Source organism: Lipomyces doorenjongii (assembly GCF_038497915.1).
Source record: "Lipomyces doorenjongii strain NRRL Y-27504 unplaced genomic scaffold V1508scaffold_71, whole genome shotgun sequence".
Taxonomy (NCBI): domain Eukaryota; kingdom Fungi; phylum Ascomycota; class Lipomycetes; order Lipomycetales; family Lipomycetaceae; genus Lipomyces; species Lipomyces doorenjongii.
Genome location: NW_027118138.1, coordinates 1 through 14,840, shown reverse-complemented (window position 1 = coordinate 14,840; position 14,840 = coordinate 1). Strand labels below are relative to the sequence as shown.

The following is a 14,840-nucleotide window of genomic DNA, read 5'->3' as shown; positions in this document are numbered from 1 at the left end:
AGCCCTATGAGTTATTGCTTACTGCACATTGCAATAGATTGCAATGTGTAATACAATATAGACTCACGCAATATTGCAATATTGCATATTGCACATATAAATGCACAACCATGCCGTACCCGAGTATTCTCCTGTTCCTGTTCCTGTCAACCCCTACAGGGTTTACTGTTACCTGGGCAGGGAGCTCGGGTATTAACTTGTTTCCTTTCCATCTTCTCCTTTCTTTATCTACGCGTTAGGTTCAGTTCGACAAGTGACTGTATAACTACACTGTCTATCGAGATGGAATCGAGACACTTACAAGTAATCATTGACTATGAGAAAGAGACATCAGCACTCTCTAGCCTTGATTCGGAGCGCTTCCCCGTCGCAGAATTACCTGAAGCGCCTTCATCTACCACATCGTCGAAGTACATGATTGTTGCCACAAACACCTAGGACTATGCACTGGAGCCTTCTAGCGACGAACCAGCACGCTCATAACCGGCAGAGACTTCGATACTCCTCAACTGAACCCTGAACTGTAGTCTCTTTATCCCGGTAAACTAAGTACGTAGAGGGTCTCACAGAATGCAGTCGCCTGCCTGTACGCGAATTTTGGAGAAAATTGGTTTACAGGCATACCGACTAGCTCTAGCTGAGAAGTACGCCAAGCTTCGCGATGTCTTCCATATCCAGTTTCTGGAAAAATTTCACTCCAGAGAGGACCAAGACCTTATGTCAATACCAGATTTTGAAGATGATGATGACGTATGGGAGGTTGAAGAAGTCAAAGACAAAACAGTCATCAACGGACAACCTCACTACTTAATTAAGTCGGCTGGATGGCCAGCTGAATACAGCCAATGGGTCCCTGACGAGGATATGGGTAACGCAAGGAAAGCAATCCACCGCTATGAAAAGACTATCAAAGCCAAAGCACGAGAGAAATCAACAAACTCGTCTACTCCGTCAAAGAAGAGACGTTTGAGGGACTCGTGGACAACTAAGAGGGCACCGGACTGTTATCCTTTTCTCACTGGATTTTTTAACGAGAACAACCCGTTGCACCAAATATGGGTGCTCGTGGACAAGCAATCTTTGAAAGGGGGATAATTGTTATAAGCATAAATGTGATATTCAAAGGAGCAAGGATCGACATTGTTGTTTCGATGTTGGATAGCTATGTGAGCAAGTGGAAGTTGGTAACAGTGAAGGGGCTTGTGATGATCCGTTGACCTTCTTGATCATCCGGTCCCAAGGGAATTAAAAGGTCTTTAAATATACATGAATTTGCACTCTAGAAAATAGCCTTTCTGTCACGTTGATGATTAATTATTTGACAATTCCTGTCGCTTGTGCTGATCTTTAGCTAGTAATGATTTTCAATTACTTCACCAGATGATGTTACGATGATGTTACCATGCAATGTATCAAGTCACGATGATCAATCATCAGACTCTTTCTGAGCCAAAAAGAAATGGAGTCTCATGTCCAAAAGTACATTATCATGAGATCGGACTGGTAACTGTACTAACCCGTCTGTTCTGCAGCATTGTCTCGGTCATTGTTTGTGAGGCCGTGGCCCTTCTTACGATGGTGCGGCTCAAGTGTGGTTCAATAGGCTTCGAATGCCTACCTCGTGCTTTCCCACAAGTCGTTCAAGGTTTAGGGTCAGCAAAGCTTCGATCGTCAGATCTGTCTTTGCAGTACCGAGTTATTCTTTGGTCACTGCAGAGTGTTACTCTCCTTATATGCGCCTATATTACCCTATTGAGTATAATGTTTATATTTCAACAATAACCAATAGAAACAAGTGTACCATCCGAACTGGCTCATTTTCTGATTCGGATGCTATCAATTTTATTGTAGGAACTCAAATTTTTCGTCATGTTTTCTCCGTCAGGGTCAGGGCTCTGACTGGCGTTTTGGCACCAGCACAGTGTCGAGGGCAGAAAAACCCAGACCTGTTCAGACCTGGATTTGTATGGTGAACCACCGCCCTCTGGACCAGAATCGAGGTCCGCCTCCCGACTACGCGGCTCATCAGTATGAGAATTCATACCTGTCAGACCTAGTTCAGGCCCCTGAACTGCCGATTATATGTCTAGGGTTGCACAAGAATAATCGTTTCTAAAATCCGCAGTCGTGGTGGTTTACTCATACAAGTGGTGCACTTGTTATGGTGACGCACTACCCTTGGGACAATTGTGCGGCAGAAAGATTTGGCTGTCCTGAGGGGGAACTGAACTGCTGGGACAAAGAAAAAGCATAAATTAGAGTGAGCTCGGGACTCGGAGTAATTTGTCGGGTTCGGGCCGACTACCGTCCGCCCCCGCTGGGGTTGTAGCTTGGCATAAGGTCGGGTAGCGCCCAATCTGTTGTGTAAGTCACCTACGCGGAACATCACCTCACATCTCCCAAGGTCAACCGACAGTGCTTCTTTTCTCGCAACAAAGTCCGAGTTTCCCATCTTCACAGAAAAATCTACAATGGTCGCTCTGGAAAAAATCCGATCTTCCAACTCCGGGATCGCGACGGCTCTCCGGCCCGGTCTGGTCGCCGTTTTCGCCGGCGCAACAAGCGGCATTGGCGAGACGTCGCTGAAGCATTTCGCCAAAAATGCTGTCCGGCCCCGGATTTACTTTATCGGACGATCCAAGGAGTCCGGCAGCCGAATCCGTGCAGAGCTGCAGAAGCTGAATCCCGAAGGAGAGTACATCTATAAGAGCGTCGACGTCAGCCTGCTCCGTTCCGTAGACAATGCTTGCCGCGAGATCAAGGAGAAGGAAGCGGCAATCAACCTTTTGTTCCTGAGTACGGGGACAATGCTCTCTGGGAAGGGTAAGCTAGAAAGAGCGCGGCGGAGTGAAGGAATCTAATCCATCTATCGCAGATACCGAAGAAGGTCTCAACTATCCTGTCGCGGTGGCATACTACGCCCGCCTTCGCTTCATTGTCAACCTCTTGCCTCTGCTGCGGAACGCCACCGATTTACGCCGTGTGGTGACCGTCTTTGCAGGCACCAAAGAAGGCACAATTCACACGAATGACTTTCAGGGCCGCAATGGCTCCATGCTTTCCCTGCGGGGGCACTTCAGCTCCATGATGACATTCGCGCTCGAAGCCGTCGCGAAAAACGCCCCAAACGTGTCTTTTATCCATGTTTATCCGGGTTTCGTCAAGACCAACTATGGAAATGATTTGAAAGGGCCAATGTTCACCGTCTTGAGGGCGGTTTTCGACGCCGTCTTTCCGGTGATTGGGCCGCTTATCGCTACCCCAGTTAGCGAAACTGGAGAACGCCAACTGTTTTTCGCGACGAGCGCCAGGTTTTTGGAAGAAGGCGAGAGTGCCGCTGCTGGTGTTCCGCTTCCGAAAGGTGTCACGGTTGCGCGAGGGACGAACGGCAAGAGCGGCAGTGGCGTGTACTCCATTACCAACGATGGGGAGACTGCGCCGCACAAGGTAGAGCAGCTTCTGGGAAAGTTGAGGAAGGACGGCACGGCACAGAAGGTGTGGTCGCAGGTTGAGGAGGAATTCGTTCGAATTACTGGGGCTGCGTCTGTGTAGACCTCCACACCTACTGCGAGACTCTGAATTCCTGCGGAGATTTTTCATTCTTGTCTGTTGTCCAGATATAGCGCAATCAGCCATTATAAACAGATACCCTGAAACCTAGCTGCGTTGTTCCTTAGCCGAGAAACACGGGTTCCATCTTAATATAATTCCCTGACAAGAAACCGCTATGTCAGAGCTGCGACTCACCTGCTCGGAGTTTCCGAGCCCACTGCAACTCAAAGTTCGGACTACGGAGTAATTTTTATTACCCTACAAAAGACGAAGCCGTAACGATGACAACCAGCATCTCGCCGTGAGCCCTCCTCTCAGATTACAGTCTTGAACTCGTTGTTGAAGATGGTGTTGCCAATTTCGCAGAATGCGTCCTCGCTGCGGTCGGCGGGAACTCTAGCCTTGTGGCATTCCCGTCGAAAGCAAACTATTCCGCCATTGTCGCCCGTTGCCCCTGTATAACTTGGACTATCCGATGGTCCCTGCTGCCGTACCTTTTCCGCATACAGCTATTCAGGTTGCTGCTCTTGTAGAATGCGCCGTTGTGTCGGGTTACAAAGTGCAAGCCATAGGCGGCGACCACAGCGCTGCCAACTATGGTACGATAGTCTCAGAGCTAACTGAGTTCTTGTTTTCCCATCTTCCATTCCACTGTCCATCCACTCCACTGATACCCTTCGTGGATCCATTCCATCGCGAAGTTGCCCCTTAGCGTCCACTTCCATTCCACGGAGGGGTAATGGATCGCCACACTGCCAATCCTCCAACTGCCTATCTCTAGCCGCTCACCTCCGCTCCATCGCCTAAATATATTATCAATGACATGCACCAAATGTATAGTAATACAGATATATTGCTACTTGTAGATAATTCTGTATTGTGTATGGGACCTAACAGAATAATTATTAACCTAAGTCTCCAGGGTATACTGATTACCGTAAGGCAAGTTATATGCATCTAATTTGAAGGCTCACGCACGACCATTGTGACTTCGATCTCTTTCAACCTGATCATACGAACGATGATGATGACGACCCACTCAACAGTGGGTCGTCATGTAGGGGCATCGATCCGAGACTTCAGCCGTTATCGCTTGCCATAATATTTTGCCAGAAAGTTGAATGCTGCAGGATTTGAAGTTTCATCCACACTCATTGGTAAGCCTTCAGTGTTGCCATCAACCCATGCGGATATGGGTCCCAGTTGTTCCCGAGCTTGAGCGAGTCCTAAATTTTCAGGATTTTCTGTTTCGGAGTAACCGACCAAGTCTTGGAGCTGCCGGTAATAGGTAGCTCCTTCTTCATTAACGCAATCTCACACTCTTCAGTACGACACTGCACGTAGTACGTGCAGTTCAGGCCCCTGAACTACGGATCGATCCGCGTCCTTCTCATTTTAACAACTGCCTGTTTTCTTTTCTGAGCGCTACCAGCATCGTTTCTTGCTAGATCCGACTCCAATCAGTTGGCGCACAAGTCCCAGGGAGGTTCAGTACACTCACAAAGGGACCATGGATGCGCAGCCAGCTAGGAAGTGCTGAGGCTAGATCCAGTCTGCCCCTTTCCTGGTCTATGAATGCGTGAATGGTGCATTCTGGTGTGACAGCAAGTTACGTCTAGCGAGATGAAAGACACGCTGTCTTCGAGCTATCCATTTCTTCCCACTAGCCCAGCCTCAAAAAAAATTTACAACCTAAAGCGTGCACAAACTCATCTCGCTGGCGGCCATATTTTTGGTAGCCCTAACCTTCCCGGCCATGTTTACCTATTAATTATTATGACGAGATGAATAGTTAACACAGAATAATCGCTACACGAAGCTAAGTAGGCAAGCAAAACAACGCGAACAATAACCGAACATATCACAAAAACAATGAAGCGCCACATATCGACCGGACAAACGCTACAGTATCCCTCAGACAAGCTCGAAGCTCTCTGGAAGTCTGCGATGAGAATTATACTTGACTGCAAAACATTGCCGCCCTCCCATCAAGATCCTAGTTGCGCTAGCCTAATTAAGAAACGGAGGGTAATAAGAAGGTAGGGTAATGTGTCGCGGCCAAATTTTTCGTTTCCCATAGTTAAGGACCAATGTACCCCCATTTTTCATTGAACAAACATTCCACCAATTTTCAAATTGGAAGCCAAAAATACCATTATCTAGGTTTTGCCGCACGAGTAGTAGATAATTTTAGATTGAGCCTTATAGCCACAAAACTGGTGATGTTATTTTAAAGTTGTAATTGCATGGTACGATAGTCGGGACTAACCTTTAGGCACCATAGTCAATGACTTAAAAAGCTACGCTCTTTCCCTCCTCCTTCTTACAACACCTCTTTGTCTTCTGTCCATCATGTCTTCCGTCCTGTGACAAGCTTAACAGGCACGTTTCCATCAGTCATGGCAAATCTGGGGGGAATCATGACGCCTGATGGCAAGTATGCTTGTCCTACTGTATGGTGGAATCGTCGACTATCAGCAACTTGAGGTGTCACATGGTTCCTGCCAACAGTGGCCGCACCGTTGTGGACCAAGGGGACCAAGTCTGACGCTGCCAGTCTCCGGTTCGGGTCGATGAAGATAGTTGTAATCAGGATGTATTACAAGGATGGTACTTAACTCGAGGTGAGGGTGCTAGAAAGTATAGTGCGCTAATACTCATAGATTGCGCGTCGCTCGACGGCATGGGGTTGAGATACAATTCTCAGTGGAACGTAATGACCTGTAACCGGTGCAACCATATTGTTGATAAGTCCGTGGTTGAAGATCAGCTCACCAACATTCACAAGCTAGAGATTCAAGACAAGAGCGCATTGTGGCGCACCATTCAAGCGTACAGGCTCAGACCCCATCTTGCAGTTGTCTGGGACGACGGAACGGAACAGCAATTGGATGACTCGGACGACGAATACGCTGGTCGGACAGGATTTGAATCAGGATTCAGGCCAGGCGCAGCTGCAGTCGAGGGCGTTTCTGTCGTCGATGGATACAAATGATTATTGTGCGAAAGCGCGCTTCAGCACAGATCCGTCCAGTCGCAAGAAGCAATGCAGACGCACTACAAGCGCAATCATGCCAATCAAGTGGTTGACTTATTCCAGTCGCATCCAGGCGGTGGCAATCCACGAACAGGCGGACACAGCCAACAATTCAGACCTTTATTCATTGCACTCGTCGGGAAACAGTCAAGCTCGGGTGTAAACGGCACACGACCGAGCGATTTGTCAACAGCCGCTATATCTACCATCGACTCAGCTGTCGAAAAACTTGAGGACCCCCGCCTAGTGTCGAACGTCAAGTTATCTCCGGAAACAAATATCTTCCAGCCCAGGCATTGCTGGACTCTGGCTCAGCTACAGAATTCATATCTGATACGGTCGTTGAAGTGCACAGTAAATGTAACAAAGACTGCGGACTGGACTGGGATAAAACTGGGCTAAGACTAGACTAGACTCTGATAGAGGATGGTAGAATAGTTCAAAATCATACAGGATTACCATGTGGTTCTGGCGTTACATCGATTATTGGGAGTATTTGTAATTATGTTATCTCACATCATATTATGTCTGGCCTTGCATAAATATTGAGTTGTAGCGCGTTATCCTCGTTTATGGCAATTGGTGCTGGGTACCATCCACAAAAAAAGGTACGGATCGTATACGTACGCTAGTCCCAAAGAGGAATAGTGAGTCCAATGTTTCTCGTAATCAAACAAAGTTATCACCAGTCTGCTTTTGGTAAGGCAAAAAAAAACACAATTCCGCAGGTACGACAAGGTACTAAAAATTGTATAAAAAGGGTTCTGTGTCATATGGGTTAGGGAAAATGTCCACATTTGAGAGGAAATTATTGTTTTAGACGTGTCGGTCACCGCCTTTAGGGCATCACGTGGACGCCTGAGATCTGAAAATAAGCTGTCGGGCCGCACTGGAACATCCTGAGGGTGATCGCAGTAGAAAGTGGATCCATGTTACATTGTGCATTCAGCTGGACTAGCCCGTTTTTGACGTACTCATTTCTACCACTTCCAGCCTCGAAGCGTCCCATCACTTGAGTGAACAATGAGGAAAATGGACTGGGAGAGCGCAGATACGGCAGAGCAAGCACAGACTACCCTTGCCTGTTCCTCAGATGGATCCCGGGCGCTGAGAAGACAATCGATAGCCGCACCACCTTCGGCCCTGGCGGATCTCAAGTTCGTAAATATGTCTCATCCAGAGGACATCCGTCGACAAAAGGAGGTTCGAACGGAAATCCGTCGTCATGTTATGAAGGGTATAGGCCAACAACGGAGGCGACCACGACCAACAAAGACCTCTCCACGAGCCCGCCGTACTTCTTCGCGGGAGGAGAATGACGACGAGCTCTCTCAGCTCCACGACACAGATATAAATAGCACTTCACCAGGTCGAACCCTGACTACGCTCGGTAGCTTCCCTATCGAGGCTGATATGCGTGTTCTTGAGCTTATACATTTTGGTAAGTAGTTCCTACTTACGCCGCAGCTCCTTATTCACTACGTCTATTAACGCTTATTCTATGTCAGCCGAGACAGCCCCTTATCAGCCTTTCCGGAGTGTTTGGATAGAGGTAGCATTATGCGACCCAGGAGCCTTCCATGTGACTCTTGGCAATGCTGCTGATTTATTGAGGAAGATCAATGGCAATAACAGTCCCATTAAAAGCCCGGAAGTTCTAAGCCACTATGCAATCTCAGTTATGCAATTGAGACGGCGTCTCAATTGCGTCGCGGAGAGCATTAGTGAAGGGGCGATTGCCAACATATTGGCCCATGTCTGCCTCACTGTATGCTCTCCGACCTCCACCTGTTAACTCTTGAATGACCTCCTTTATAGATGAGACACTGCGATTGGGATAGCTGGAGAGTCCACATGGATGGGTTGAGCCTTATATCGAAATTACGTGGCGGGTTTGCCAACCTCGGACATCACATACCCATTCTAATACTTGTGTGAGCACACTTCTTCTTTTGATTTTCGGAAGATGTTCCTGACTGGTCCCACAAAGATACGATCTAGCTGGCGCCATGGTCTTTGACTCATATCCTCGATTTTCTCTCCCCACCGATGTTCTCGGCACACCTAGGAGATCTCTCAGGGGAGTTCCATCTAGGTTGCAAGCCTTGCTTATCCAGTTAGAACAAATGCCACCCGAGGTTGCTCCAGCGGGCGAGGCCCTGAGATTGATCTCCTCAATCGCCGATGTAATAAACACCAATAGCCACTCCGCATCGTTCTGGAAGAGGGACATCGACGCGCTCACCTTGATAGGCCCTTGTATCCACTTCTTACTGTCGATGCCGAGGCTCTCCAACAATTTCGAGACTAAGGCTAACTCCCAAGATCTTATCGCGAGAGAGATGGTGCGGCTGGTGTGTCTCATGCTTATGTCGAGGTTGAAGGAAATGTTCGCGTTCTTTGCAAGCGAGAAAGTTGCGCTACAAGCCAGGCTCGCACGCTTTTTGTCTCAGAATGCAAAACGATTGGGGAAAAGGTACTTTGAATTGAAGATCTGGGCTCTTGTCACCGCTAGCATGTTGCAGCACCGTGACGGAAGAGGAGTATACATACACGAAATCCGGAGAGAGCTGCGCGCGATGGACAATCCAACGCCGTACGACGTGGTTGAGATTGCCAGAGAAGTTGTTTGGATCGACATTTTGATGTCACCGTCCGCAGATGAGCTAGCGGAAGATATGACGCTGTGCGTCTTCCCTCGCTAAATCTCCTGAGAAGAGTGACTAGAAGTTAAATGAGGAACGATCATTGACTTAACATTGATATGTTATGGAAAAGGAATAGCCTAGATCATAAAGTGTTTCGGATTACGCTTCAGGGGCTTATCGAGGGATTAGGGTTAATCCGTAGTTAAACTACAAAAAGGCAGTATGTATCTATGGAGAGAATCTATGAGAATGTCAACCATCCTTCTGCTACTACGTTCAACAGATGTAACGGTGGCAATGGCAAAATTTCAGCAAAGAATGTAACCGATGCTATGGTCTACCTTTCGGTATTGAACTCTGATTATAAGTGCTTAACCTCCGTTAATTCCACCACTGACCGAAATGAATTGGCCCGTAATCCAGCGGCTCTTCTCACTAGTCAAGAGGAGCACGGCGTCCGCGATATCCTCCACGGTTCCGACTCTCTCTTCGGCCCTAGTCAGCGAAATGAGATAATCCTTCACCGGCTCAACCTCAGGCACTGGTGGAAGCGAATCCGTCAACACGGGCCCTGGGGCAACAGTATTGACCGTGATATTCTTCCCATCGCGACCAATCTGTGCGCAGGTTAGCAAGTCGTGCCGGCGGGTTTCCAGACCAGGCGACCTTGTAGGCCTCAATGGTGTTTGGAAACAAGCGGAACAGGAGGTATAGACTTACCTCACGGGCCAAAGTGAAAGTCAGCTGGTCCATTGCTGCCTTGGCGGCGGCGTAAATAGGCATCTGCACGAAACCCAACTTGGACGCAACGCTTCCAATATTGACGATACGTCCTCCACGTGGTATATGGGGATAGGCGGCCTGGAGAAGCAGAACCGGGCCAACAACCGCAACTTGGAACGTTTTCATTATGTCCTCGGCCTTACTGTCGAGGATAGCTCCGTATGCAACGAAAGATGCACAGTTCACTTAAAAGACGGCTCGTTAGCAACTTGTTCTTAAACGAGAATACCGGGATACATCGGCGGTTTAGCAGCGCTAGAGTGTTACGCCTACCGATAATGTTGATGTAGTCAACACCAAAGCCGCTGAGGGTTTCCTCCACGATCTTCTTACTGCCTTCTGCTGTTGACACATCAGCCTTCACAGCGATGGCTCTACCCTTGCCTACGGCAGACTCAATCGTTGAGAGGACTTTGGCCGCACGTGACGCAGAGGAGTCAGAGACGTAGTTAATGGTAACACGCGCCCCAGATCGAGCGAGAGTCAGAGCGATGGCCGCCCCAATACCGTTTTCTTTGCCAGAGCCTGTGATAATGACCACCTTGTTGGAAAGGGATAAACTGTCTGTCGACGACATTTTGTTGAGATGAATGGAAGATCCTTAGGAATGTGAAATTGATGATGATTGGATGTCAATAACCAAGAGGAACGCTTTTATAGATAACATCACCCTTTACGCGTTCTCTGGCTCCTATAGATTACAAATTGTTCCAGTTCGTGTACTACCAACCACGAGACCTTCCCAGCCTACGTGTAAGCACACCAACACTGGAACCATCGTCGGGAATGCAAGTGATGAGACCAGATTCCCGAAAGGGAAAATGGTGAGGGAGTGGACTAACCCAATATGGACTTTGGTCATCCCTGTCATCCACAGCCTAGCGTGATTCTTAGCTTATCAAATTTTAGTTGAGTGGAGTGCCCTCTGGGATCTCCAGAAAAAAAAGCTTCTGATAGGTAAAGAAAGGTACGTGAGAGCCATCATAAAATTAGTAATCTAGAAACTCACAGAACATCTTACTAGATTAGAAATCTCAAAACGCGCTGTTGAAATTGGGTTTGTCAGATTCTAAGAAGTAACGTCATTTGGGTCCATGAGAAACAGATCGTCCACGCTCAGCAATGGAACAGCAGATTGCCAATCATGAAGCAGGGTGCAACTTGGTTATCTTTCATGACAACTTGTCCGTCGCCCACAGATAGAGAGTATAAATAGGCCACGCCGGAGGACCTCATCATGTTAAAGTCTTGACACTGCAAAGCAAACTTGGAACCCCAAGAAAATCAAAGTTATTTCCGCACCGAGACGGACTCGTTACGAAGGCCATTTACTCCAATTACTGCCAAAGTACTTCACGACGCAATATGTCGCAGATAATTGTTATTCTTGGCATCACGGGCGTGCAAGTATGTTAATCTCGCTCTTTAACTACTTTGTGTCAGTGTTGCGCATTCTACTGACACGAACGCTATAGGGGAGCTCTGTCGCCGACACGTACTTGCAAACCCCTGGTTGGAAGGTTCGTGGCGTGACCCGCAATCCTGAGTCGGATAATGCAAAGGGGTGGGCGGCGAAGGGTGTTGAAATTGTTAAAGGCGACCTCGATGACGTGGCGTCTCTGAAGCGAGCCTTTGTGGGCGTCGACATTATTTTCGGTGTCACCGACTTCTGGACGATCTTCAAAGACCCCGAGAGCAACAAGAAGAAGAAGCCTGGTCAAGAACTCGTGGAATATTGCTACGACGTCGAGCTCCAGCAGGGCAAGAATATTGCCGATGCTGCGGCTACCGTCCCTAATCTATTCCGATATATCTTTAGCTCCATGGCCAATGCGACCACCTCCAGCGGCGGCAAGTATGCCAAACTGTACCATATGGACTCTAAGGCAGAGGCGGCTGTTTATGCACAGAACCTGTCCGCCCTCTCTGGAAAATTCTCGCAGGTCCAGGCTCCTATATATTTCCAGCTTCCGTGGCAGTGGGGACTTCCTACAACCCCGAAGAAGGTATGAATGAGATATCTTAGTTTCTCAGCACTTCGATTTGCCAGTTCCGGCGCGACAAGATCTAATAATCGTCGTACAGACAGCAGACGGCACCTGGCGCATGACAGGCATCGGCGCAGGCAACCAGGGCATCCCGTTTGGACACGTCCGCAAAGATTTCGGTCCCTGCGTCAAGGCAGTGGCTGAGTCTGAGCCCAATGTGAACCTATTTGCCGTTGGTGAATACTTGTCGTGGTCGGATTACCTTCGAACCTTCTGCGAGACCCAAGGTCTAAAGTACGGTGGCTATGATGAGCTTTCGTACGATGCTTTCTGCGAGTTGCTCCCTGGCGGTCTTGGCCATGAGTTTAGTCAGAACGTGCTATTTGCCTTCGACTTCGGGTACGAAGGCACAGATCCTGCGGTTGTAAAACCTGAAAAGGTAGGTCGACACCCAGCTCATTTTTTGCTACTACGCGGTGTTAATGACCCTTCTATAGTTTGGTCTCAAAATGACCTCGTTCCGCGACTATTGCAAGGAGACTGACTTCTCCGCTATCTTGCAAGATGAAAAATAGAGGTCGAACGGGTGTGCCGGTTAGCCGCTGCGGTATAAATATGTCATCTATTACAGCTATACATGTTACAGCAGTCAACCAAATGCAAAATCCAACTGGCGATGCCAAGTTATAATCAAAGAAGGTTCTATATATTCTAAACATGGGCGGCGACATCGTCCCAGTCGGAGTAGTCTAAAAGCTCTTCGTCTGAAAGGTTGTTCAGTCTGAAAAATGTATTGCTGTCTTTTTATATAAAGGACGATTGCTTCCTGTTATAAATCTACGCTCTTCTATCTTGGGCACTTGGGCAACCAGGCGACTGGTATGTCATAGCCCCGCTCTCATCCCGCTGCCTGCTATGCGACGATTATCGCGCGACCCACTTCCGGGGTGCCTCTCAGCATTGGTCCCGAGACCTGTTGGTTACAGAGTCGGAAGCTCGGTTGCGGGGATGACATCCCACGATGGAAATGCGGAATGGTCTTGACAACGCTGTCGAGACGCTAATCCCTTTTGGTCATATCATGACAATATTGGAGAGTAACCATAGAAGCAAACCGGATATGCTCAAGAGCATGCCTCACAGATATAATTGAAAGGCATTTATATATCCCATTAATCCCTTCATTTGGCTTTGTCCTTGGTCCCCTTGTTCTCCTTGTCGTTGTCTTTGCCCTTGCCCGTGTCCTCCTGGCCTTCCTCCTTGCCCTCCACCCTGGCGCTGATGATGCGGCCGCCTTGGTACAACTTGAGTAGCACAGCTCGAAGCATCTCGAGCCCTCACCCAAGCGTCCTAGCCCTCAGCCGTATGCCAGCAACATCTTCTGAACCGCCTTAGCCCAAGCTTTTCCAACCGCCCCGTGACATGCAGGTCACCTCCTATGAACATGCTGCTGTGACGACTGAACATCACGTTTCGGCGACGCTCGTCCGTAATAAACCGGGTCCAGACTTCTAGGTAGTTCCCATGATGGCGCCGACCATATCACACTCTTGCCCTTGGATGGAGTCGGCCGTGGATTCTGGTTGCGCGGATGACAGGGGTCCTTTGTATCTAGGCGATGGTCTCAACCATGGCCGAGTATGGGGTGAGAATGAGAATCTTGGCAGAGTCGACGTTGACAGTCTTGACGAAGTCGTAAAGGAAGTCCACGGCGATCTTGACTTGGCTGGGGATTGCGCTTCGAACCAGACGCGGGATGCTCATGGCAGACGGAGCTCTCGCATGAATAAAGAGGGGCTCGAGTTTTCCAGAGGCGGCGGGAGTCACTTTCGAGTACTTGCTAGCGACATATAGCTCCAGAGCTCGGCTAATGCTGTGAGCTGGGAGAGCGATGTTGCAACTAACCATAGAGGAGCGGGAGGTCGCTGTACACTGTACTGTGACAGAGCGCGCCATTTGGAGCTATGCATGCAGGCGGTGAATTGACCAGCCGTTCGCCTTGAAGAACTCCAAGGGTGAGATGCTGCCATCTTCCGCAAGTCGGTTGATAGCGAAGCTCTGTGCATCCGTATCGCGAAGGGTCGTGACCAGTGGAGTCAGCTGCTTTTCGTCGCCAGCGAGGAGGCACGGGAGGAACGTGTTTCCCCATACACAGCAGAGGTCGGGGCACCAGGTGTTCGTTTCTGGTCTTTCGCGAAATCCCCTCCTTTCACCGCGATATGTTGGGAAGGTGGACCTGATGGCAAGGCTGTGACTATATCACTATTAGCCAAAACAGAATAGGGCTTTAGTAGGGCATTGTCAGAGCCATGTCACAAGCAACTCCGCGTCTTGATTGACGGACCATATGGAGAGTGTCCAGACCTCAAGTCCTATGATTCTGCGTATTGGAATTACTACGCAGCAATTCAGCGGGTACGCGGTAAGGTGCATTCCACCCAAAAACCACAAGCCCTAACCTTAGTAAAAATTGCAGACACCCTAACCCTGCGCGTAATTTTAAAACTGAATGCGTAAATGTGAGGTCAACGAAGATATAACAACAAATACTACGGTCCAAACAAATTTCGTTAATCTACTCTGAATCCATTTTGACGCTGGCAATCAGGGCTGCTCCGAATATTCGCATTTGCAAAAAAGACGAATAATTATTCGCACCACTTTGCGTTGCGAATAACGAATAACGAATATTATTCGCAAGATGTCCACGCAACGATTAAAATTGCTAATATTATTTGACGAATATTCGTTATTCGCATATTTATTCGCAACCCCTGAAACGCTGGAACTCACAAGCAGTGCTCATAGTTTATTACGGTTCCAACACAAGAA

The 14,840-nt window shown here is 48.5% G+C and overlaps 6 protein-coding genes across 6 annotated transcripts; 4 read left to right on the top strand and 2 right to left on the bottom strand.

Moving 5' to 3' along the window:
* Positions 1 to 1,987: 1,987 nt before the first annotated feature.
* Positions 1,988 to 3,652, top strand: V1508DRAFT_424663 (retinol dehydrogenase 14). The gene is made up of 2 exons (XM_066941325.1): positions 1,988 to 2,823; positions 2,876 to 3,652. The coding sequence occupies exons 1-2, from the start codon at positions 2,472 to 2,474 to the stop codon at positions 3,550 to 3,552; spliced, it is 1,029 nt and encodes a 342-aa protein (XP_066793433.1). The 5' UTR covers positions 1,988 to 2,471; the 3' UTR covers positions 3,553 to 3,652.
* A 2,494-nt stretch (positions 3,653 to 6,146) lies between these two features.
* On the top strand, positions 6,147 to 6,547 carry V1508DRAFT_399809 (uncharacterized protein; the record flags this gene model as incomplete). Its single annotated transcript, XM_066938280.1, has 2 exons — positions 6,147 to 6,162; positions 6,216 to 6,547. The coding sequence occupies 2 exons, from the start codon at positions 6,147 to 6,149 to the stop codon at positions 6,545 to 6,547; spliced, it is 348 nt and encodes a 115-aa protein (XP_066793432.1).
* A 1,065-nt stretch (positions 6,548 to 7,612) lies between these two features.
* On the top strand, positions 7,613 to 9,294 carry V1508DRAFT_434817 (uncharacterized protein; the record flags this gene model as incomplete). Its single annotated transcript, XM_066942043.1, has 4 exons — positions 7,613 to 8,030; positions 8,098 to 8,357; positions 8,408 to 8,523; positions 8,580 to 9,294. 4 exons carry the CDS (start codon positions 7,613 to 7,615, stop codon positions 9,292 to 9,294), a joined length of 1,509 nt encoding a protein of 502 aa, XP_066793431.1.
* Positions 9,295 to 9,461: 167 nt separating this feature from the next.
* V1508DRAFT_424651 (uncharacterized protein) lies at positions 9,462 to 10,839 on the bottom strand. The gene is made up of 3 exons (XM_066941324.1): positions 10,294 to 10,839; positions 9,958 to 10,205; positions 9,462 to 9,854 (listed from the first exon to the last, which is right to left on the bottom strand). Exons 1-3 carry the CDS (start codon positions 10,595 to 10,597, stop codon positions 9,609 to 9,611), a joined length of 798 nt encoding a protein of 265 aa, XP_066793430.1. The 5' UTR covers positions 10,598 to 10,839; the 3' UTR covers positions 9,462 to 9,608.
* A 546-nt stretch (positions 10,840 to 11,385) lies between these two features.
* V1508DRAFT_434815 (uncharacterized protein) lies at positions 11,386 to 12,583 on the top strand (the record flags this gene model as incomplete). The annotated part of the gene is made up of 4 exons (XM_066942042.1): positions 11,386 to 11,427; positions 11,496 to 12,026; positions 12,106 to 12,447; positions 12,506 to 12,583. 4 exons carry the CDS (start codon positions 11,386 to 11,388, stop codon positions 12,581 to 12,583), a joined length of 993 nt encoding a protein of 330 aa, XP_066793429.1.
* Positions 12,584 to 13,619: 1,036 nt separating this feature from the next.
* Positions 13,620 to 13,964, bottom strand: V1508DRAFT_434814 (uncharacterized protein; the record flags this gene model as incomplete). The annotated part of the gene is made up of 1 exon (XM_066942041.1): positions 13,620 to 13,964. One exon carries the CDS (start codon positions 13,962 to 13,964, stop codon positions 13,620 to 13,622), a length of 345 nt encoding a protein of 114 aa, XP_066793428.1.
* Between the last annotated feature and the right edge of the window lie 876 nt (positions 13,965 to 14,840).